Source organism: Sebastes fasciatus, chromosome 14, assembly GCF_043250625.1.
Source record: "Sebastes fasciatus isolate fSebFas1 chromosome 14, fSebFas1.pri, whole genome shotgun sequence".
Classification (NCBI taxonomy): Eukaryota; Metazoa; Chordata; class Actinopteri; order Perciformes; family Sebastidae; genus Sebastes; species Sebastes fasciatus.
The window spans coordinates 31,038,552-31,064,371 of NC_133808.1; the positions used below are offsets into that span (position 1 = coordinate 31,038,552).

Below are 25,820 nucleotides of genomic sequence, written 5' to 3' on the forward strand. Positions count from 1 at the left end.
GTGCGTGTGGGGGTAGGGGGGGTGGGTATTTAGTTTCTACCTGAGTCTTTACCTGTGACGGAGCTGACGGGATCAGGCTCGGATCCGTTTGTTTCTGGGACATTTGTTGGACGGGAGGACCGGTGAGAGGACCGGTGAGAGGACCGGCTAGAGGACCGGTGAGAGGACCGGAGAGAGGACCGGTGAGAGGACCGGAGAGAGGACCGGTGAGAGGACCGGTTAGAGGACCGGTGGAGCACTGCGCGCTCAGGTGAGCTCAGGTGGATGTTATACAACAGAACCGAGATATTCAGGCTAATTACACAACCAGAGCTCTCTGTCTACAGACATCTCACTGTTCGGTGATTATTCCATCAGTGACAGCCAGTGGTGCATGGTGGTGGAGGTGGTGGAGGTGGTGCATGGTGGAGGTGCTGGTGCTGGTGAGGAGGTGGTGGTGCTGGTGGTGCGTGGTGGTGGAGCATGGTGGAGGTGCTGGTGCTGGTGGTGCATGGTGGAGGTGCTGGTGCATGGTGGAGGTGCTGGTGCTGGTGGTGCATGGTGGAGGTGCTGGTGCATGGTGGAGGTGCTGGTGCTGGTGGTGCATGGTGGAGGTGCTGGTGCATGGTGGAGGTGCTGGTGGTGCATGGTGGAGGTGCTGGTGGTGGAGCTGGTGGAGCATGGTGGTGGTGGTGGAGCTGGTGGAGCATGGTGGAGGTGCTGGTGCATGGTGGAGGTGCTGGTGCTGGTGGTGCATAGTGGAGGTGCTGGTGCATGGTGGAGGTGCTGGTGGTGCATGGTGGAGGTGCTGGTGGTGGAGCTGGTGGAGCATGGTGGTGGTGGTGGAGCTGGTGGAGCATGGTGGAGGTGCTGGTGCATGGTGGAGGTGCTGGTGCTGGTGGTGCATAGTGGAGGTGCTGGTGCATGGTGGAGGTGCTGGTGGTGCATGGTGGAGGTGCTGGTGGTGGAGCTGGTGGAGCATGGTGGTGGTGGTGGAGCTGGTGGAGCATGGTGGAGGTGGTGGTGTAGCTGGTGGAGGTGGTGGTGGTGGTGTAGCTGGTGGAGCATGGTGGAGTTGGTGGTGCTGGTGGTGCATGTTGGAGGTGGTGCTGGTGGAGCATGGTGGTGGTGGTGGAGCTGCAGCTCTATGCGCTTTCGTAAAAAGAAACAATGTTTTTTGGTCAGCTGCTGACGACGCGCTTTTCTCTCCTAAACATCCTCAGCCTGCCGTCACAGTGGAGCTGCTTCTCTTAACTCTCCATCAACATTACGCTATTTGTTCTTTTATACTTTATTTCTCCCTTTTTCCTCATCTGTTTTCATATACAGTATATGCAATCCACTGTTTGTAATCACAACAGTCTATAAACCAACTGTTAAGTAGATGCGTTTACAGACAAACCCATCAAGTACTCTAGAGAAAAAACAACCTCAACATTCAAAACCAAGAAAAGAAATAACAATAATAATAGAAACAAAAAGAAAGAATAGAGTTAAAAAAACAACAACAACAAAGCAAACAACATATATTATTATATCATTTACATGGGCACCCACATGCATCCAGCTATCCAACCTGTAACTGAGCCAAGCGGTGCGTAAACATGTCTGACTGATAGAAGCACATGAACATCAGAGAGGTTGTGTGTAACTGAGGTGTAAACTCTGCTCCCAGAGTTCTAGTGTGACTTCACGTTGACTTTACTCCCTCCTCCCTGGAAACCACGCCGGATTACACCGCGCGTAACACGGACTAGTTCAGCTTTCGCACGTAACCAGCGGTCCTGAATCCGGTGCCATTTAGAGCGAAGTGCTCCATCTGGCACCAACAGATGCTCCGGAAGCTGCCAGCCTCTGATTGGCCTCATTAAGGCAGGAGGAGAGAGTTAATTGGCTGTTCCCGCTGTCACTCCGACTCAGACCCCCTCCTGTTGCTCCTGTTGCTCCTCCTCTGTGAGGACCAAGTTACAGCTCATTTGAGAGAGAGGCTCCGAGCATCTCTGCATCATGACATGAGACACCTCTGACGGCTGGTTTTAGATTTCTCTCTGCAGCCGCAATATTTGGTAACCTGTTGGATAATGTCGTGGCTCCAGATCAGAGCAGGAGAGGCTGTTCTGGCCAGACGGGCTCATACTCACCTGAGAAATATACAGCTTGTTGGTCTGTTGTTTCTGTGTTGTTATAGGCAACACTTTAGTGCAGCTTTAAATTCAGCCACTAGAAAGCATCAGAGCTGATGCAATTCTTCACATCTATTCTGAATAAACTGTTTATCTTTAACACCTTTAATCTCTTTAATAGATATCAGTTACCATTTGGAAAAGTTTCAGGTCATGTGGTGTCCCAGAGCATGAACCATGTTTGTACTACTCATCGTTAGACTGTATGGACTTTACATTTTGAAGAGTGTAGATCAGGGGTCTCCAAAAAGATTTTCTGCGAGAGCTAATTTGACAAAATGAAAGTGTCCGAGAGCTTCTCATGGCACCAAGCTGTACGTCGCCAATAGCAGACATCATTTCCGTCTTTCATGGTCCTTTAATAACGTTTCAGCCACCGCAGCCATTGGCTCTATTACAATCTCGCCATAAGTGAAGGGCTTTCTGTGTTTCGTTAGAATGTGCGCCTCTAAACGAAGCCTCTGCTGCAGCGATGGCCTTCTTCGTCGGTTGGTAAACAGTCGTCTTTTAAGCGTTGTTTTCTACTCCTTAACCTTTTAGACTTCTACCAGCCGGAAAGTCCCATAACAAGTGGCACTCGACGTTATATCGTTTACCGACTGACACGCTCGCACCTCAAATGAGACACGAATATTTGTCATTCACATTTGTGGAAAAAAACCCCAACTTTGTTACTTATTACTCGTAAAAAATAGTATATTTTTTACCTCTTCTTGGCCTGGCTATTTTCTGCAGTCCTTGTCATATCTGGTGTGTGTGTGCTTGCTGGTCTGCTAACATCGCCTGATGTTACTGCGTCGCTGATGTAACCAAACTTGAAAGCGAAGCAACTCAATTGACAGCTGATCAGTTTGTGTCAGAAATTCACATCTGTGAATTTGATTGTATAAAAGTGTGCGTATGGGTTTACAAAGTATAATATGGTGTTATCAAATTTGTGTGCATATTCTTTGAACCTTTAGCGAGCCACTCAGAAATGGGCAGCGATCTCCTGGTAGCTCACATGCTGCTTGTGAGAGACCCTTGGTGTAGAGGAAATAGGTCACGGTTTACTTTGCGCAAAATGGTCTAAATGAGTTTCAGCACAAACAGACACATTAATGGAGAAAGCACGTCGGCCTCAGACTCGGGATGTGAAGCGTCTGAATGTTGACGTTGGTTCACACACCAGCTGCTGATGAGAGAGAGACCGTCTCTAACTGCTGGTGGAGACTCTGAATGGTTGGAGCTCATTGAGCTTGTTGGAGCTAATCTGCATCTCTCTCTCTGTGCTTTTTATCATTTGTTATTTCCAGTTCCCCTCGTTTACATTCACACTTTTAATCTGTAGTGGAAAATGTTCAAATTGGTTCTTATTGTTGTACTTTAGTTCCATCAGCTCTGGGTACATACAGAAAGGATGAAACAAAGATGAATGCACCAGAAACATCCGTTCTAGTCCTTCACTGTGTTGTTAAAGTTCATGGTCAGTTTCAGTTGGTGACTGACTAGGAGAAAACGCTTTATCTTCACAACCCACATCACAGCCAGGTTCACTGACAGACGCTATCTGGTTTCTCTTTCCGTCGCTCGCTGTCAGGATCTCACCGTCACATCTGCTCCTGTTTGATTTCTTTCACTTTCTGTCTCAGTCATTCCTGAGCTGTTCCTCTGCAGCAGGACGTCACCTTGCCTAACCCTAACCCTAACTCTTCTGTGTGTTGATGTTGATGTTTGTGGGGTCAGAGGTCGCACACCCTGTCAGACCATTTGTGCTGTTTGACTCAATGAGGAATCAGTTGGTTCTTCTGTTGGACCAGTAAAACAGCTGTGGTAGTTTCCTGTTGTTATAACAGCTGGTGGAAGTGTGTGTGTGTGTGTGTGTGTGTGTGTGTGTCGTCTCTGGCTCTTCCAGCAGGACTTCTAGTAGCCTCTGTAAACACTCATGTACTGACAGACTTAATACAGACAGGGAAATATTCCTCCATTCAAGAAGACACAACTTCAGTGTCTTTTTATTCTTATCTTTAGAGTATCTTTGTGAAGATATTTGGAGCTCACAAGGATTGAACAAACTCACAATAACACACACACATTAAACCACAAGCTCATCAGGAGCTAAACCTCTAAACCTCTAACCCTGAACCGTCAACCACAACAAGAGTTCAGCAGCCGCTAAGCTCTCAGTCTTTTAAGGTCGGCCTCTCTGAAACCTCATTACAGGCTATTAAATCAATGAAGGGTCAACATTTGATTCCAAGTTAACAAGCAAATGATTTATTTATGCAAAGATTTAAACGGACTAACAGAGAAAGAAGTGAACCGGCAGAAAACAACTGAAGGAGAAACAGTCAAACGTCACTCACAAAAGAGTCATAATTCACTTTCATTCCGTCTAACCTGACACTGTTTTCTTTTTTTGAATCATGCTTTTTAGATAATAATATGTAGAAAAAAGTGGTAAAAAAAAAATCAAATAAAAGAAAAACAAGAAATATAAATTATAACACATTATTTTTAAATAAAATAAATGATAATAAATAAATAAAATAATATAATAAATTCACTGACAAAGTGCTTCTTTTTTTGAATCATGCTTTTTATTGTTTCCCTAAGAAAAATGACAACAACAACCTAAACCATAATAAATAAAGTGATATGTACATATAATAACAGATAGTAACTGTTAAAACAAAGTATTCAAACACAAGGGGGTAGAAAAATGGTTAACAAATAATAAAAAAATAAATGAAAATAAAATAAAGAAATATAACTTATAATAGGTATTTTATTCAAATAAAATAAATTATACTAAATAAATAAACATAATAAATTCACTGAAAAAGTGTTTCTTTTTTTGAATGATGTTTTTTATTGTTTTCCTTAGAAAAACCTAAACTATAATAAATAAAGTGATATGTACATATAATAACAGATAGTAACTGTAAATGAAATCAAAAAGAAGGGAGGAGAACATTTTTTAATAATAAAAAATAAAAATAAATAAATAAGAAATATAAAAAATAAAACAGTATAATATATTAGAAACTTTAAATACAATGTAATAGTAATAATAATAATAATAATAATAATAATAATAATTAAGAAATAAAAGTAAATAAATTAATACAATAAATTGTTGTGTTGAATGAAAATAAAATAAAGAAATATAACTTATAATAGGTAATTTTTTAAATAAAATAAATTATACTAAATAAATCGACATAATAAATTCACTGAAAAAGTGTTTCTTTTTTTGAATCATGCTATTTATTTTTTCCTTCAGAAAAAGAACTTTAACAACTAAACCGTAATAAATAAAGTGATATGTACATAACAGATAGTATCTGTAAATTAAAAAACAAAGTATTCAAAAACAAGGGAGGAGAAAAAAAATGGTAATATTAAAAAAGTAGAAAATAAATAAATAAAAATACAAAATAAGAAAGATAAAACATTTAAATGAAACAATTATAATACATTGAAATGTTTTAAATAAAATGAATTCATAAATAATAATTAATAAATAAAAATAAATGAATCAAAATAATTCACTGACAAAGTGTTTTTTGGAGCACAGTGTAATAATGCAGCATTGTTGTCCTTGTGATCATAATACCCAAGATTCAGATGATGCTACATGCTGATAGCAACAGTAAGATTGAGAATATATACTTTTCTCTATTCAACATTTTAGTCACAGCCACAAAATAGCTTTAATTGTTTTGACAAATACGCATTTGACAGCCTCAAACAAAAGATGGTTTGTGCTTCCAACATAATTTTGTTGATTTTTGCAGCAGCGTGTTGAGATGGATTTGGACGAAACAAGAGAGCGAGGGATGAAAGAGAGTTAATATGCACAGAGAGCAGAGTTTGTTTCTGCATGAACGGAGAGCTGGAAGCTGAGTCGGCCTGAGAGCGACCCTCTGCTTTCACACACACACACACACACACTTCTAGATCCAGGTCTACGAGGCAGCGGGCTGCTAAACAGAGCAGACCTGTGTTCTTTAGGAGAAAGCTCCGGATGCTTTCAGCTAAAGGTCACCCTCAGGTGTCGGTGTGTCGTGTGTTTCCGTGAAGCCTGGAGCCGTTAAATCTACTACATTCTGTAGATGGTAATCACTTTCACCTTGCTGAGTGGAGAACAGAGCTGATGGTATCGTTCTGGTGGCTGTTGGAGCTGAAGAAGGAACACAGAAAGAAAGTTTGAGGAGTCATTTAGTCCACAATGTATTTATCTTGCTCTGAATATTATAAAAGTTGCAGCATAGTTTAATAAAGCCGTGCACAGAGCCGTCATCTCTAACCGTCAGTATCTCCTGGCTGCAGGTATATGGGTCAAGGCCAGCTTTGAATTCTCTCTCTTCGTTTTCCTCCCATCAGTGCTCTGTTCTACTCCACTCTCTCTCGCTCTCTCACCGTCGATGATAAGGTTTAATATAAAGACTCGGAGCAGGAAAAGGAGATTGAGAGGTGGAGGGAAATTGCACAGGGACACCCGGCTGATAAACTCCCCACATGCTGCACATTGTGCAGGTTTATTAAGTCTTCCTGCTTTAGATTTCAGACTTCCAGCCGAGAGACTCTGATAACGGTTCGTTGTCCTGACTCACGTGGCTGATATTAAATGAAATACCAACAACACATTCAGGATGTGTGTGGTGCTTTTATCTGTCAAGCAATCGTTGGACTAAAGGCCACTTCATACCTTCCGCGTCCACGTGACATGTCCGCTTTGGTCTGCGTGTCGTAAATGTTGTCCGCCCGTGTACACGTAGGGTTCGCGTGCAACACAAAATTTGTGGACTGTACACATGTAGCAAGCGTGCTAACTGCACATGCTCCAGTTTCGTTCCAGTCCAGTCCAGTTGGTGGCGTATGCACCTTTAGCCAAGAAGAAGAAGAAGATAACAAAGTGGATGTTTGTTTTGAAGAGAGGTTGTGCGAGATGATCTGCTTTTAATATAATTCATATTTAAAGGAAAAACAAAGACAGACAAATGGCATTGAACTCCTGGCAAACAACATTACGGTGCATTACCGTCACCAACTGGGATGGAGTGTGGATCGGGAAATGAGCATGTATGAAACGCCAAACTGACGTAGTATGAATGGAACCGCGTCTGCATCAGCACGATCAGAACAAGACCGCAGCTGTCAGTGGAAAACTTCTGTGTGGAGTTTGCATGTTCTCCCGTGTTAGCGTGGGTTCTTCTCCAGGTTCCCCGGTTTCCTCTCACAGTCCAACGACATGCAGGCTGATTGTGGACTCTAAATGTCCCGTAGGTGTGAAAGTGAGTGTGAATGGTTGTCTGTCTCTGTGTGTCAGCCCTGTGATAGTCTGGAGACCTGTCCACTAGGGGTGGGGAAAAAAATCAATTCACCTATGTACCGTGATTTGTTTTTTTACGATTTTGAAATAGATCTTTTTACGCCAGAATCGATATATTTGCTTCATCTGAAAGAAAATATCAACACGGTGTTAGTTGAGCTGTTTTTGTGTCCTGAGATTGAGGTCGGTCTGATAACCAGTGCTCCCACTGAGCAAAGGCCTCTTACATATATATATATATATATATATACCTTCAGGATTTGTCCCCAGAAGGCCCCCGATGGATGATGGGAGGTCTGACAGAGCGGAGCATTGATTTGCGGGACATGCCCTGCAGCGATGTGGGACATCAAAGTGAATCCACTAATGTGAAGGAGAGAAATGGGACACTGACTTTGGGTTTATATTCATAATGCTGTCTGATGTGAATATATAACATTTGCTGTTTGACTTCAGAATATTTAATGTATTTAAAATCCTCTTTTCTCTCAGCCAGGAGGAGGATTGTGATGGGATGGAAACATTTAGGAGAGTTTCATTAAGGAAGCTGTGACCTACATTGTCTTGTGTGAGCTGCACAACTCTGGTTATTAATAGTTTGTAATTCACAGAGTTGGTGTCACATTTTCACCAAGAAAAAAAACCTGTCTGTCATCTATTCAGTGTTTCCCAAATCCTTTTTTTGGGAGGACCCACTTTTTAAAAAGGACAAACCATCATGACCCAGTTCACTACAGTCTATATATCCAATCTGTGCGTAAATGAACGTTCCTGACCACTTTTACATATTTATTAATATTTGTTTTTCTCCACAAAGATTCAGACTAGAGCAAGTGTGAAAAAAGCCCTTTAGATCTGGTGTTTACCGGAAATGAGCTCATACGTTTCTTAGAAATAAGTCCTTCAGCATGAAACCCAGTGTTTGTCTGGACCGTGTTCAGTTAGTCTGTGAATTTGTGGCTAAATTGTTCAACTAATAGTCAGAGGTAGGGATGCACCGATACCACTCTTTTTCAGACCGAGTACAAGTACTTACATTTGTGTACTCGCCGATACTGAGTACCGATACGAGTACTTCTCTGTGCCAAAAGACCCTCGTTAACAGCCAGCTGGAGGGTGTGAGCGACACGCGGCAGGCTGGGGAGTCCCGCATACGAGGCGCTGCGCCGCCACCGGCTCTAGGTCGGCTTGGAAAGGTTCGGGGCGAAGGTGGCTCGTGGCCACAGCTTTACAGCGCTCCCCGCCCGGACCTCACCACACCGTGACGGGGCCCCCTGCTCCCGGTGCGACTGTCGACCGGGACGGACTGTCCTCAGTGCACCACAACCGCTTCGTGCCGCGGCCCACGTAAAAGGCGCCAGAGGTCTGTGGCAATGTCTGCAACCCACCTGACCCGTCTTGAAACACCGACCAAGGAGTCTAACGCATGTGCGAGTCAGAGGGTGCAAGCAGAACCCCGTGGCGCAATGAAAATGAGGGAGGTGGAGCGTGTGCGATAGGACCCGAAAGATGGTGACGAGAGGTTAACGTCACGCTGCCGTAAAGTGGTATCGGTGCCGTTGTATCGGAGCCGCTTTGCGAGTACAAGTAAGAGTACATGCGCACAGTATCGGACCCGATACCTGATACCCGATACTGGTATCGGTATCCGTGCATCCCTACTTGAATCAGGCCCGTTGATCTACAAACCTCGGCTGGTATATTATTATATTATAATTGTTCAGGACAGAGCCGTTTAGATTGACCATCTTCCAGTGTAACTTTAGTTTGTGTCCTCAGACGGAGCCTCGGCTCCTGACTGAGCCTCGGCTCCTGACTGAGCCTCTCTGTGCTGACACTTGAGAAAGGTTTATTTCTGGCCTCGCACATCAGCAAGATCTGCCTCCTATGAGACACATGCCAACTCTACCAACTACTGCTCTCTGTTCCACATTCTACTCATTCAGAGTAGAATGTGAATTCAGAGTCTTTTTTTTAAAGCAAACCCTCCCAGTTAGCCCAGACTGTACTGGTATCACCAGTTCTTGATCCCTCTCTCTCTGTGGAAGTTAAATGTTTCTCCTTCCAGGCTGTATTTTAGACTCTTTGACTGGTTGCAGTCTGTGAGGGGAAACAACACTTGACACAGCTGTGGAGGGTCTTCCTGTTCCTATTAATCTGTCTTTTCTCTGTTTTAACTCTCTGTATCTGTGTTCTTTCTGTTTTGACTCCGACCTTTGAGTCTTGCCTTTGATTGTTTCCTGTCATTGTCTCTTTCAGTAGTGACGGGTAGATGTAGAGACAAAAGACAAATAGAAGGAGAGCATGACAGCCTGAATGTGATGTTGATGTTGTATGTGTTGACATCGGTCTATTTCTTGTTGTGTCCCAGGCGCCGGTGCCCCGGAGAGAGGCGGGAAGACGGAGGACGACTTCTTTCAGTTTTCTCAGCAGCAGGGGACGGGCGGAGAGAGGAGAAAGATGCCCAAACCGGTGAGTAGCCGACACTCTGGAGATTTACACCACCACCCCTGTAGCTCTACTCTGATCCTGCTATACCATCCATCTGCTGCATTCATCAGCGTTTCACATTTACAGTTATTACGTCTCAGCAACATCTGTTCCTCCTGTGAGTTCGGGGTTTGTGAGAAAAGAAAGGAGTTTGTGATCAGAACATCTTAAAGCTGTAATCCATTACTTCTTGTAGTTATTACATCATACTTTATGGCATCTACTTTGTTGACTATTGTTGTATAAAAAGACCCATGTTGGTCTACCTGGTGTCTGTGCGCTGCTCTTCAGGCTCTTTGCTCTGAGTAGCAGCTTGATATCATTCCTACTGACAGTGGATAATATCCTTCTTCTTTAACCAGAGCGGATTACAACTTTTATAATAGTTGATTGAAATGGATGACAGGCATCTGTACCAGGTACCGTCGCCACCTTGGCTTTTGACCGTCGCCACCTTGATTTTAGGCTGTCAACATCTTGGTTTTTGGACATTGCCATCTTGGTTTTTGGCTGTCGACGTCTTTGTCTTTTGGCCGTTGTTAAAGTTCTAAGACGAAAACACGGACCACTCCCAGACCGGACAACGCCGTGGTAGCGACCTGTCAATCACAAGGTAGCCCCGCTCTAAAGCATCCCCTGCTTTATGGTCTATCTGACTCTAAATGGGACCATAATTTACTAAATGAACATCATGCTGTATTGAAGAAGACTTGAAACTAGAGATTGAGACCATAAACTCATGTTTACAATGTTTACTGAGGTTTCTGCGTTTAGTTCAGGCCGGTACGATAACTGTTGAGTTCAGCTCAAACAACGCTCTGTTTGCCCTCATTGAATAATACTCAGGAGGTTAGAGAAGAGAGGTCGACTACATGTGCAGGACGGGTTTCAGCCACCGATAAGAAATAAGTAAGTAACAAAGAGAAATAGGCCGTTGTTCTTTATTCCTAAAGTGCAGCATGAACCTGGTGTTTTGGAGGCGTTCATACCTGCTGATACATCTGTTTGTTTTTAAAGCGAGCCCAGAGTCTGTCATCAGCTCTCCCAGTCAGAAGTAATGTGTTGGGCAAACATGCACACACACACACACACACACACACACACACACACACACACACAGAAGCACAACAGTCGGTCACTCTATGGACCCGTCCTGTCTATTGAGCAGCGAACACAAAGAGGCCTTTCTCTGCTCTATTTCTGGACTCAAGGACAGTGGCAGCTTTCACGTTGCTCTGACACACAACACATACAGGCTGTTTGCACCGCCGCTTAAATAACACGATTACAGTCTGACGGGTTGTGAAGACAATTTATCATATTACTAATATTATATTTTAACCTTTGGAAGCAGGAACATGAACTCCAGGATTCCTCTCAGTGACAGAGCTCTCTCTGTGAGACTGATTTTATGTCAAATGATTGATTTCTTCAGTAAGTAACCGTGTAATAAGCGGGATAATGTTCAGCTAGCGGGTCGTTGTTGTGAAATAAACCCCTCAAGGGCGATGAGAGACTGCTTCACGTCGGGGTGCCGCATCACCCTGAAGGGGTTTATTTCACAACAATGACCGGCTTGCTGTACGTTATCCCTTACAGGTCATATACAGGCATCAGTATTAAACTGAGACTGTTTCATAACCAGTTTAAAGCTCCTTGTAGTAACTTTAAATACATGTTCGCTCCAACCTGAGCTAGGATTATATCTATTCAAACATGTTGCAGTTGATAGAAAAAGTCAATCGTTGCCTCCGTTTTGTTATTCTAGCGACTCAACGCCTGTAAACCAAATTCTAATGCTCACATCATCTATAAATAGACTGATAGAGGTCAGTGAAAACTACAGCTTGTATTCGTCGGGTGTTTACAACCCTCCTGGCACGTACACAGTTTATCTACAGCCAGCCATCCATCGCACCGAGCCTCTGCTCCATCAATCTCAGTAATGGGGAATTAGGCCGGGCCCGATTCCTGGAAAGAGACCAGGGACATGTGATGGGACAGAAGTAGTGAGAGGGTGGGAGGTGAAGAGAGAGATAGAAAGTGATAGAAATGGAGAGAAGAAGATGGAAAAAAAGGGTTTGCATGAACCGACTTTTAAAGGTTGTGTTCGGTGAATGTTGAGGTCAGTGTCACGAAACGTTCTTAACCATAAAGGAGAAAGTGAAGCTGACTGTGAAGAAGATCCATCCAAAGAAGTCAGTGAATTGAATCAGAGAGGAGCAGCTGGAGACAGGACGTGGTGATGAGATGAGAGAGACGGAGACGTGTGGACGGACAGACGGGGGGAACATTGACAGTCGTAGAAGCAAAAGAGAAAGTTGGAACAAACGAGTTAAGCTCAGATTATAGAAACGCTCCGTAGGGAAGAAAAAAGGGCAACACAAAGAGGATTTGGGAGAGCAGTGAGTGACGAGCACTTTGTTCATATCCAGTCCAGAAAAACGACACCCAAGCCGCCCTCGAGGGGAACTCCCACTCCGGTTACATTAATGCTCTGACATGAAGCCCGGCAGTTTGGACAGTAAACACATCACTGTGACTTCTCTGCTTGTTTTTTTGCCATGAAAGATGCTTTAAATGTCACATTGGATTAAAAGCTGAAGCAGAGTGGCCCCCGCAGGCTTTAGAATCATTGAACAAGTGAGCCAGCTTGGCTCCATTAGCTCGGAGCTAATGAAGACCAACAAAAGGACAAAATATAGACGTAGACGTTCTGCAGGTGAGCCGAGTAAAACCGCCCCACAACCGAGTCTGTTGTCTCCCTGAGAGGAGAGACGGACTATCAGCTACTTCACCTCAGGCACGCCATTATAACGTGAACCCGGTCTGGAGCGTGACCCTCCTCCAGGCTGTGTTTTAATGGTGTTGTTCTGTATTCGTGCACCCCCCCTAACACAACCTGGGTGTCCCCTGGTATCCAGGTCTTTCATGTTGTACTAACGGGGCTCTGTGTCAGCAGGCTGAACCAGCATGTTGGACAAACAAGAGGTGGTTTCAAGAAATAAAGGAGGAAATACCGTGAAACAATCTTCTCTTTACACCGTACTGAACATGTACTGTTAGTAATACGTGTTGGGCATGCAGGGATATACCAGATATCTGCGTTTGACCTCCTATTCCTTCAGAGTTTCAGGTGGAGAGGATGGATCATTGAGGATCTGTTCAGCATTTTTCAGAATCAGATCATTGTACAGCTGAACTGCAGACCCCTGATCAACCCCCATGATGATCCTACTCACTGTTTTGATCGTGTGCTGCAATATGGCATGATCTTGAACGTGCATATTTCCGATGGTGCAGATTGGATCAGGCTGAAGGGCAGAACGCTCTGCAAGACAGATGTGTTGCACATCAATATTGCGATAATCAAGTGTATCGATACGTTCTTACACCCGTAAAAGAAAAGAAGGTCAAACCCTGCTTACTTCCTCACCTTCACACACCTGGCCAGACTCTGCATGAAGTACAGTATGTGTGCGAGTTAGGGATGCTAATTTTGAAAAAAATGTCTTAATTGATAACCGGCCCTCGTTAAACGACAAGATTACTACGTCGCATGCAGCTGCAGTGTAGAAGCACAACAGACAACTGAGTCTCCAGTTCACCGTCCGGGAGCGTTAACTTAGCAGCCACGATGCTGCGTGTAGTATCACGGACATGCAGCCACTTTCCCAGTAAAAGTCTCCACCACACATTTAGTTTAGTTTAGTCAGCGCGGCGTAACTTCAGCGAGTGTCCGACAGACCGTGTGTACACTTTATTTGTCGGTGAATAAATGCTACGAGGATACATCTCCTCTGCTCAAGCGAGCTCGAGACGGGAGCCGACTTCCGGTATCTGTAACGCCGGCTCAGACTCTCTTAAGGTGGACCAGCTTTTCTCCTTAAAGTGACGAGTCTTTCTCAGCTTTTTAATTAATTATTAACATTTATTTTAACCGTTTTAACTGTTTTAACCGATGTGTTAAACGGTTAATTATTAACATCCTTAGCACAAGTCGGATTGTTGGTTTCAGAAAGTGAGAGAACTTGTCGGATGCAGCCTCTCCAACAATTCTGCCTCCAGATTTATAATATGTGACATTGCACAAGCTTTGAATGACACGATGTTAAGATGTGACACTTGTTTAAATCCTTTCACGTGATGTTTTGCATTTAGCTGGATATTCATTTATTCGTCCACACAGTTGGCATGAATGAACATTTGGAAATACTTTACACGGAGAGACTGTTGGTCAGATTATTGTTGTTATGCAAAGGGATTTTTAACCCTTCTTGATCTGATATGAGAAGATGAATCTTCTCAGCGCCTTCAGATGGTCTCGTTCAGTGTTTCCTAGTTTATTAAACTGATTTTGTGATGATTGAGATGATTAATTCATCACAGTGATCTTAGAAGGCGATGAAAGATGTGCATTTAATCTCTCTCTGTGTGCTGCTGCAGCCTTTCTGTTAAATCTGACGGCATTCTGTTCAGTCTTTTACTCCATCTGACCTCATCTGACCAGACTGCTTGTTCACACATGAGACCGACATGTTCATTTGGAGTGCACGTCTGAAAGGGGCTTTAAGTGGCAGCAGACTGACCTCTTTGCAATTGCAAATACTGTTTTTGAGATGAGAAAGAAGGACAAAGAAAAGACACGGGGAGATGAGAAGAAGAGCAAACATGGAGAAAGAATCTGGGCCCCGACCCCGAGGGGTTAAATTCTGCTGGAGAATCCTTTAAAAGACGTATTGATTTCCTATATGTTCGGGTCAGTGCACGCCTTTCCCTCACCGCATTATGAGAGTGTGTGTGCCGGGTATAGATCTGTGTTTGGATATGCGAGTGTGCACGTGTTGATACATATTTATTTGATCAATATATCTGCTTGCTGGAGGGGAGAGCGTGTTCAGCAGCTCTGTGTGTGTGTGTGTGTGTGTGTGTGTGTGTGTGTGTGTGTGTGAGTGAATGATGGTGCATGAGGTTAATCCAGGGTGTGAGATGTTGGTAGGACGTCGTACATTATTGATTTATGGCTGCGTTTTGCACATGTTGCCCCTCCCGGTGATGGCGTCCCTGGGGGCTGGCGGTCCGGCGGAGGGGATGATGGGGGGAGGGGGGAGGCTTTAAATATTTCAGAGGGCCATTTTCATTTCTATAATGGGAATTATCCAAGTCACTAAATCTAATTAGAGGGAGGGTGTGAAGTTCACCTCATAACCTCCACTAAATTCACTCACTGCTTTATAGGAATGTAAAAACATTAACATCTAAAGCTGCTCTTTATGATTTATAGTATCATGATTTACAGATATACAGTATACGGACAAAAGTATGTGGACAGCCCTGACATTTGGTCTGGGGCCCTTTGGTCTATACCGACCTGGAGGCTTCAGAATGACAGTCCAACAACTACTGGCTGACGTCACGGTGACTACGTCCACTTCTTCTTCTCAGCCTTTTACCAAAGCGGTGCAGTCTTGTCCACTTCCGGCTCACAGCTTTGGCGAACACTTGAAGAACTTCTTTTAAATGCCATGACATGAGAGCATCCTTTAAACCTTTGCGCAATTATCTCGCCCGTGTGATCAAATGGGAAGAGGCTTGTTTGAAAGCAATTACTCTTTAACTCCCAGTTGTGGATGTAATGTACAGTGATACTCAGGTTTGGCTCACACGTTCTGCTGGACGTTCAGATCGGTAGTTGTGGAGAAGTGGGTCACCTCTGTTGGCTGGTTAGCCAACTTTTCTCTCGCTGAGATGTGGAACTCCGGTAGAGCTTTCTCCGCAAATAAATTGTGACCAGGCAGTTTATATTTTGGATCAAGTGTCTTAATGAGTCTTTTGAATTCGGGCTTTTCAACTACGCTGACCGGCGCTGTGATGTAGTTGGTTACAGCGGCCGTGATTTCTTTCCATTTTGCACTTTTTTTGTCGTATGGGATTTGCTTTGGAAAACGAGGAAACCAGAGTCATTTGCCTCTGGGCTGGTTCTGGTTGCTTTGGTCGTGTTCTCGCTACCGTACTCGCTTCGCCGCTTCAGTTCTTTCATTTTCTCCGGGCTCCTTCTCTCTCCACTGCTTCCCTCCAGACCAAAACACGCTGGCTGAATACGTCACACACTCTCACCCAGGAGAGAGGTGGTCTGGATGGAGGCGGAGTCTGTGACGAGTGTATCTGTGTCTGTGAGGAGGCCGGACTGCCGGAGGGAGAGAACAAAATGCCAAAGCGAGTCTCATGCCGGCGGGGTGGCTTAAAAACATTACATGACAATTTGTAGTCGACCCCTCCCCTACACTTGAATATCACGATATTATGTTTTGTTATACTTTATCGATTCTCCAAAAAAATATAGATTTTTAATTGATAGTTTAGATGCAAAGATTGGTGACAGACAGCAGCTCAGATTACACAAACAGTAGAGCTATGATGACGGATGTTACAGAGACTGTGAACACTGATTTTATGCATAAAGCATTGTGACAGTTTTCCTTACATTACATTTATAAAATCTCAATATATTGAATTATAAGCCCTGTATCATGATGCGTATCCTATCGCCAGATTCCTACCAATACAGAAGCAGCCCTAGTGGCACATGGGTTTCAATCCCTTGGTGCTCCTTTAAGTCCAGGTAATACTAGTATTAGGTATGTGATGCTTGTCATTCGTCAAACCTGCTTGGAGATGTATTTTTTCTCCACAGCTTAAACAAAGCTGTCATGCTAACTCCTCCTACTCTGAACACTACACATTACCTCCATACCTCTCTGAGTCTAAAGACACTAGAAGAGAAAAGAGGAGTGGTCTGTAGAGGGAAAGAAGAGTAGCAGAGAGAATAAAAGGGTTTTTGAAGAGGTGTAAAAGAGGAGAGGTGAAGAGAGAGAGAGAGAGAGTGGAGGTGATGAAAGGAGAGGAAATGTTAAGTGGATGAGTGGAAACAGAGAATAGAAGAGGTGAAGACGGCAGCGTGGCCCCGGTTGCCTTTAAAGCCTCCATTAATCAGCTTAGCTAGCAACAGCTTTTAATTATGGCTGTCTGAGTCTCACACACACAAACACAGCGAACAGGTGGGCGGTGTGGCGTGGGCGGACTCACCGGCCTACTACTGAGCTGTCACTACTGGTTGTGAATAACATGGAGGATGCTGGGAAACACTGCCAGATAAACAGAGACAGACGTGCTCACTGCGTTCTCCACCAGAACGCTCCCTCAGGAGCAACAATCAACAGGTTACACAGCTAGAAGTTAGATATACAACTGTAATTATAACATTTCAAATCCTACTACATCTCATGTCTCTCTATCTGTTGGTTATGGAAGCTGCACAGTAGCTTATAGCTGTGTGGCTCGTTCAATTTCATAGTTTCTCGTCGTTCCTTCTACGTTTCACTGAGGAGGTCGTCACCAGAAATCATTCTGAAATATAAACGAGATAAAGGACGGCATTGCTCTTAGTCCAGAGGTCTGCAACCTGCGTCTCTTCAGCTCCTCTCCAGAGGCTCCCTGAGGAGTTATAAACATGGAAATGAATAACTGTTCTTTGTTTACATTTTCATTTTTATTCATCATTGTTGTAGGTCTATGGTACGACGGTACGACGGAGTATTAGGGCTACATTGAGGAGAAAAAATAAATCTGAGATTTCGAGAATAAAGTCATAATATTATAAAGTAGTAATTTTACGTATTATTTAATTTTTTTCTGATAAAGTTACAACTTTATTCTGTAAATCTCAGATGTTTTTTCCCTCAATGTGGCCCTAATACTCCGTAGTACATTGTCTCTTTGGCCCTCACTGCATTAGACTTATATTCTATATACTCAGACTATAAACTGTGTTACCTTCATCACAATGATCAAATGTTTTGCGGCTCCAGACAGATTTTTTTTCTTTCTTTTCTTTTGCCTAAAGTGGCTCTTTTGATAGTAAAGGTTGCTGACCCCCGGCATAAACTCAAATGAAGCAAATATATCAATTCTGGCATTAAAATATCTATTTCTAAATCATAAAAAAGGCGGCGTACATAGGTGAATCGATTTCTTTTCCCACCCCTAATAGTTAGATTATTACTGGTGCAGTGCTGCAAGTAATAGTACCATAACAGTACCTTTTGTCTCTTGTGATCTGTGTATAATACAAACAGATATTTACTGTCTCTGACAGGTTTCACGGTATCAGTCAGTGAACAGTAACAGAGAACAGAGACGTTGTGGTCAGCAGACAGGCTGAGAGCTCCTGCTGCTTTATCTGCTTTATCTGCTAACGCTCTGCAGCTATCAGCTACAAGACATGATGCTCTCTCTCTGTATCACACACACACACACACACACACACACACACACACACACACACACACACACACACACGTACTTGCTTATTAAAACAGCTCATGTCCAAATTTCTGCCGGCACAAATACACGTTCACACTTGAAACAATTCCCCTCAGAGACACTAGAGGAATATATTAGAGAGGCTTTTATTACTGCACTGCATAAAGGAAGTATTTAATACTCTTATCAACATGGGAGTGGACAAATATGCTGCTTTATGCAAATGTATATATATATTTATTATTGTAAATCAATGATCAACACAAAACAATGACAGATATTGTCCAGAAACCCTCACAGGTACTGCATTTAGCAGAAAACAATATGCTCACATCATAACATGGCAAACTGCAGCCCAACAGGCAACAACAGCTGTCAGTGTGTCAGTGTGCTGACTTGACTATGACTTGCCCCAAACTGCATGTGATGATCATAAAGTGGGCATGTCTGTAAAGGGGAGACTCGTGGGTACCCATAGAACCCATTTACATTCACTGATCTGGAGGTCAGAGGTCAAGGGACCCCTTTGAAAATGGACATGACAGTTTTTCCTCGCCATAATTTAGTGTAAGTTTGGAGCGTTATTTAACCTCCTTCATGACCAGCTAGTATGACATGGTTGGTACCGATGGATTCATCAGGTTTATAGTTTCATATGATACCAGTATCTTCACTCTACAACCCAAGTTGCGCTAATGCGTTAAAGAAATTAGCGTTGTTACAACAAATTTGTGTTAACGCGTTGTTATTATCACGTCAGCTTTGACAGCCCTAGTATTTACTAAAGGCTGCAACTAACCATTATTTTCATTGTCTATTAATCTATTGATTATTATATTGATTAATTGATTAGTTGTTTGATCTATAAAATGTCAGAAAACGGTGAAAAATGTTGATCAGTGTTCCCCAAAGCTCAAGATGACATCCTCAAACGTCTCAAAGATATTCAGTTTACCGTTATAGAGGAAGAAAGAAACAGAAAATATTCACATTTAAGAAGCTGCAAACAGAGAAAATATGACTCAAACAGATTAATCGATCATCAAAACTTATATATAAATATATATATATAATACTTGATGATTAATGAAGTAGTTGAGAACTAATCAATTAATCGTTGCAGCTCTATAAAATACTGTGAGCATACATGTATAATCTACAGAGATTATGTTCTGTATCTTTGACGCTTGTAGAGAGTAAAATATTAAAAATAAACTTTATTTATTTTTTATTTATTTATTTTGCATAATTTAAGATTAAACAAACACAACAAAAAAATAAAATCATATACCGTGCACGGAGAGGCAGAAAACCCACTGGATTAAAATACAGAAATAATATGACTACATAATATGATTGACCTCTTTAAGCAGCTTTTGAAACATTGAATAGATGAACAGTTTGTTTTGATAGATGTAAAAAGCTTAATTTGGTTCCCCTAAATCTTATTGAAGATTGACCTCTACTGGTGAGAGATTCAGGAGGAAGAAGATCTCTGAACATGACTTCAGATGATTAGTATTGTGTGTCATTTTGTTCCTGTTTCTCTGTAACTCAGCTTCTCAAATGTCATGATTTGCTGTAAATTAAATATATTAATGTTTTGGACAAAACAAGAATTTGAAGACGTCACATTAGACTAAAAAAGTAAATGGTGATGGGCATTATGTTCTGTATTATCATATATCCTCTAGATGAATGTTACTCGCAGCCTTCAGTAGTTTACTGCTGTGTCTCTGTTAACCTCGTACAGTACATCTCCCCTCCTTTAGAGGAGTCAATCCTCTCCAGGTCACCGTGTCCACTGTTAAAATCCCTCTTTAGGACGCCCACAAGGCTCTTTAGAAAATTACATTACAATTAGCCAACAAGGGCGTTGCTATGGAAACCTTATCAGCCAGAACACAGAGACGCATGACATGCAGTGATATGTACGTACAAGAGACAAACACCATATTGTGTGTGTGTGTGTGTGCATGTGTAAAGCCACCACATGGCTGCGCTCCCATACACACATACACACAGATGTTTATCACGTTGTGGTATACACAACAACATATGGTTGCTTTCCCATAATATCCCAGAATGCACTGTCACTTTTTCCTCTTCATCTGACAACCACATGGTTCTCCCTCATAAGTAGAAGAACACAGCAACAACAGACAGGTCTAAATGAAATGAACATCTTAAAGTCATATTCAGGCGACTGCAGTAGCGTGATTACGTAGTAAAACAGTTGCATAGATTTATTTATTAATCTAAAAGAAGGGAATTTCCTCTCAATTAATCAATTAGTTGACCGGCTATAATTCTGATAAGTGACTCGTTAAGCAGCTCATACAACAGTTCATGTCATATCTAAAGTTATTCCTTATTTTTCGTGTGTTCTCCTACGAATGTCCAGCAACACGTGTCAATTTCTGCTCGTTACATGCATACAGGCTTTTCCAGGATCACGATTACGTGGATTACATACAAATTCATTTTGTGAGATATATATACAGATTTTAGTGCATTACTTTTCATTGGAATAGCTACAAACGGTGGATGAGAACAACCTGCGTTAAGTCATATTGTTAAAATGTGTGTGTGCAGAGATCATGGTCGGGGATGGAGTGGCTTTGCTTTTGTCTGCAGAATGTGTGTGTGTGTGTGTGTGTGTGTGTGTGTGTGTGTGTGTGCGTGCGTGCGTGCGTGCGTGTGTGTGTGTGTATTTTTCAGGTCAGTTGAGCTCTCTGTGAGTCTTGTATTTCCTGACTGCTGGTTTCTTATGATTGATGCACTCTGTTCACCTCAGGCGTTGTCTTTCTATCCGTCTGTCTTTGTCTCTTTCTCTCTCTCTCTCTCTCTCACACACACACACACACACTACTAGTGCAGCAGTTTAATCCCTGAGGCAGGTTACAAGTTCGTACCATTGTTACCTCTCTCTCTCTCTCTGTCTCTGAGTCTGTGTCTCTCCTTCAGGGTTACTTGAGGTCAGAGTCAGTTGGTTTCACTGAAGCACAGAACACCACCATTTCTATTCTATCGTCATATTTAATGCCTCTACTGAAATGTTCAAGTTTCACTTCAAAATAACACAGATGTCGTCGTGAATAACGTTTCCAGATGCTCCAGATGCTGAAAGTCACATCTGGCTGCATAAACTCCCAGAATCCCTTGCTCTACCGGCTTTCTTCTTGCGACTGTTTTGTCTTATTTCTCTGCAGCTGTGCAGCACTCCGCTGCACCTCACTGCTGCCGGTCCCAGTGGTAATAAAACATGTATTTATTTCATATTTATTTATCCTCATGAATAATTCAAAACGATGCGCCTATATTTGAGTTTCTTTTTTTCATTTTTTTTTGCACCAGTTAAAATCAGAGGATGTGGACATGGTGTGCAGGCAGAGCAAATCATTACATTATTCACAATATTAAAAAGAAGCTATACATAGAGTATATATGTATGTCACGTTCATTTAAACATGCTATTATTAAACTACGGAGTCTTGATTGGTAAAGATCAACAGATCGTTGGTTTTATGTCCATATCTGTTATTTACACTTTCAAATTTTTCTTTAAAAAGAACTCTCTCTTTATTTAGAAAGTGTTTTGAAAATCAGAGTACAGCATATAAAAAGCTAAATCTTTTCAACACTAGTATCTGTGTGACTCTCCTCAGTACATAATCATTACAAAAATATAACAGAAATCCTTCTGCAGTGCATTAAAAGTGTTTCTGTAATCTACAAAAATACAGTTTTATTTTCATTTATTAACGCACGAAAAAAAAAAAAATTGTCGATCCTGCTTTTGATTTGGATGGTCGAGATCGGAAGATGATTTTGATCAATTCCCGATTTAGAATCGAAATCGTGACACCCCTAATATGTAGATTATGTACGAAAGAAAAACAGTCAGGAAAACTATAGAGAGGACGTCATTTTAATGTAATGAGAACAAGAGTAACATGATTTAATGTAGGAGTGTGAAGAAGAGATTGAAGTGAAAAGCACACATTAGAGACGTTTCTGGACTAGCAGCAGACGGGGTGCGTTGATTTGAATGGGCTGTGATGTTCAGTATCTTGTAGCAGTTATTGATTCATCCTGTTATGCAGTCATGTGATCATCAGTCCATCAGTTATTGGCTCTGCCACAGAGGAACTGAGCCGTTGTCCACAGTGTTGTTGTTGTTCGGGTGCAGAAGTTCACTCTTCCGTGCTGAAGGTGCAGACGGCCAGACGACCCTGAAGAGTCTCATCTCTCAGATCTAGTTTATGTTTATATGAAAATTCACGATGCGTGTGTGTGTGTGTGTGTGTGTGTGTGTGTGTGTGGGAACTGTGATTCTAATCCATGTGTGTGTGTTTGATGTTGGAGCTGCTGGACGGAGTCTTCCTCATGAATGAATGGTTTCCCTCATTAGAGTGAAGTGAAAGCATCTTCCTCTCTGCAGCTTCCTGGCAGGAGGATGAGTGGCGTAAACAGCCGGTGTGTGTGTGTGTGTGTGTGTGTGCGTGTGTGTGTGTGTGTGTGTGTGAGGAATATTTATAGTAGTCTGATAGGAGGACACACACACACACACACACACAGCTGGTACAGGCTGTCCCACCAGCAGACAGTAGAGGCTCACACAGGCTCTACTTCTTTCCCAGTTTGGTTCTTATTAATTAGGGATGGGTAAATGTTAAGATTTTAACGGTACTACTACTCTAACCGATACTACTTATCAAATCGGTACTTTAACAGTACTCTTAACGGGACTGTTTGTTGGTTTTAGATGATGCTCTGATAATTTCAGGTGGCATTTACAGTATGAACACAACCATATTTTGTTTTACGGTTTTGATTGAAAGACCCCTAGCGGCAGAAAACGACATGTAGTGCATAACACAACGGATCTTGGAATTTTCGGTGATGATGAGGAATTTTATTTGCTTACTTAAAGGGACTATTTGTAACTTTCAGAAATGCTTCTTAACAGCGACACCTGTGGCCGTGAAATCAACGAAAGTCAGCGTCGTGCTCGTGCTTGTGCTCGCTCTAAATAGACATGAAGGAGCATCGCTCAACACAGTGAGGAGACACACGTCAGCTAAAACCACAATATCACTCTATAGTTCAGCTGCATGTGTCCCGACCTGGTACATTTATACGCTTAAAAAGTTACAAACAGTCCCTTTAAGGGAAGTCAAGAAATATGTTAAATTCTGCAGAAAACCTAGAAATATGAGGTTATTTTACAAATAGATGAAGTTACAGGAGTAGAGTTGCAACGATTGACCGATTATTTGTCAACTATTAAATGAATCGTCATCTGTTTTGATAATGGATTGATCGGTTAGAGAGTTTTTTTTAAGAAAGAAGTCTAAATTCTCTGATTCCAGCTTCTTAAATGTGAATATTTTCTGGTTTCTTTCCTCCTCTATGACAGTAAACTGAATATCTTTGAGACATTTGAAGACGTCTTCTTGAGCTTTGGGATCCACATTTATCACCATTTTCTGATATTTTATAGACCAAACTACTAATCGATTAATCGAGAGAACACTCGACAATGAAAAGAATCATTAGTTGTAGTGATATAACAGGAGTGTAGCAGAATTGTACTGTGTAAATCAGACCTTGGTTTGTGATGTGATGTTTTTTGAATTCCAAATCTAATGCATGTATTATTTATTGTCTCCTCTGCAGATCAATGTACGCGTCACCACCATGGACGCGGAGCTGGAGTTTGCCATCCAGCCCAACACGACAGGCAAACAGCTCTTTGACCAGGTAACAGACACATATATACATGTTTTAATCATTTAAAAGGACCATGATCCCAGAGGACATTATGAGGACAAACACTTCAACAGCTGATAGAACGGTGCAGAAAAATCCATCCATCATAGACGAGAGTAGAAATGTGTGTTTTCAATGTGAACTCTGTGACCTGCTGGAAGAATCCCGTTGTTTGTTCTCCATCACTAATGAAAAGCAACGCTGACAGTGATGGTGTGTGCGTGCGTGTGTGCGTGCATGTGTGTGTGTGCCAGTGGGTGCTGGCTGGGTCTGGGTTGGTACTGGTTCTGTACAGAGATGACACACAGAGAGCTCTTTGTCTGAACTGGGAGCTGCTACTGGATGTGTGTGTGTGTGTGTGGGTCGGTGTGTAAAAGGGCAGCTTTCAGCATTGTTTCATGTCTCAGCCTCTGAAGGTTGGTCGGGGTTTTGTGGTGACGTAGAGAAGAGGGAGGAAGAGCGAATGAAAGAGGAGCTGTGTTGATGTTGTTTGTCAGCGTTCTGCTTTATAGTGTGAGATCAAAACGCAGGAGAGCTTTTCAGGCTGAACAACACAGGTTTATAGAACAATAGGTCCGTCTAATCAGAATAAATCATTCAGGTGTTGCTGTGTGAGGAGAGAGAGACCCTGCGTACATCATACTCACCCAATCACACTCTGCTGCTCATCACATGCTTCTGTGTATTTATCTTCCTGCTGTGGATAACTGATCAATCAGGGTTCAATAAGAGCTTTTTCCAGAACAGCTTTGGAACATTGTGTCTTTCACAATTCACCATTCAAATAAGAAATTGTCTTTTTACTCCGCTAGCGCATGGCTCTAAGGAGGGCGCTGTTGGTCAGCCAGTAAACCAGCTTGGTCCAGATGGAAAAATATCTCAACAACTATTAAAGTTTGGTCTGTCCACGACCAAAGAAATTCTCATACAATTTAGTCGACTAATCGATTAGTTGACTGAGTTTCTCCACAGTAGTTATCAACAGATAGTTGGACGACGGACGCTACGAACTGAAAGTGAAAGTGTCTGCTCCGTACGGAGTCTCAGCTCAGAGCAGCAGGAGTCAGATTTCACACACGGGACGAGAGAGAGTTGACGGACAAGACGATGGCGGAGGATTTGGTGTCAAAGCGAAAAGCAAAAGCACTAATTTGTCAATATTTCAGATTTAAACCCAATGCTATAAGAGAATCATAACGTTAATGAGGCCATCGACGTGAGGAGGATGGAGCGGTCACAGCCGGTGTGCGCAGCGCTCCAACCGAGTTGGAAATAAGTCATTAAGCATGAAAGAAGCATAAAAAACGACTAATTGATGAAAGAAATCTGAGTCAACTAAAGACCAAAACGACCGACTAAGAGTTCAATCAGGATAGACAAGTGAATGAAGAAAAGATTATTGCTTATTATAACAGTATGATAATAAAGTCTTATTTCTAATTATTTCTGTTTTATAAATGTGTGACTTTTAGCAGCCAGAAGGTGGAGAGAGAGTGAGCCGACAGGTGGAAATGAACTGAAGATAGATGTAGATAAAGTAGAAACCCCCTCACAGAATGATGAGCAGCATGAGCAGCGTTTTTAGGAGTTAGAAGCTCCTGAGTTGATGAGAACAGACTGAACGCAGCGTAAACAAGAGAGATGAGATACATGATACTCTGATGCTGAATGTGATGCCAACGCCTCGGTGTACATATCAAACTGATCGGCTTCAAGCAGCAGTACCGACGGGCACTGTTTGGTGTTGTGGTGTG

General features: G+C 42.5%; 1 protein-coding gene across 1 annotated transcript in view; it reads left to right on the top strand.

Moving 5' to 3' along the window:
- LOC141781914 (radixin) overlaps positions 1–25,820 on the top strand; it is a 42,005-nt gene that overhangs the window by 295 nt on the left and 15,890 nt on the right. Inside the window, exons 2-3 of the mRNA XM_074657894.1 lie at positions 9,851–9,951; positions 23,974–24,057. Of these exons, the coding sequence (XP_074513995.1) occupies positions 9,940–9,951; positions 23,974–24,057 (96 nt within the window). The 5' untranslated portion in view covers positions 9,851–9,939. The remainder of the gene's footprint in view (positions 1–9,850; positions 9,952–23,973; positions 24,058–25,820) is intronic.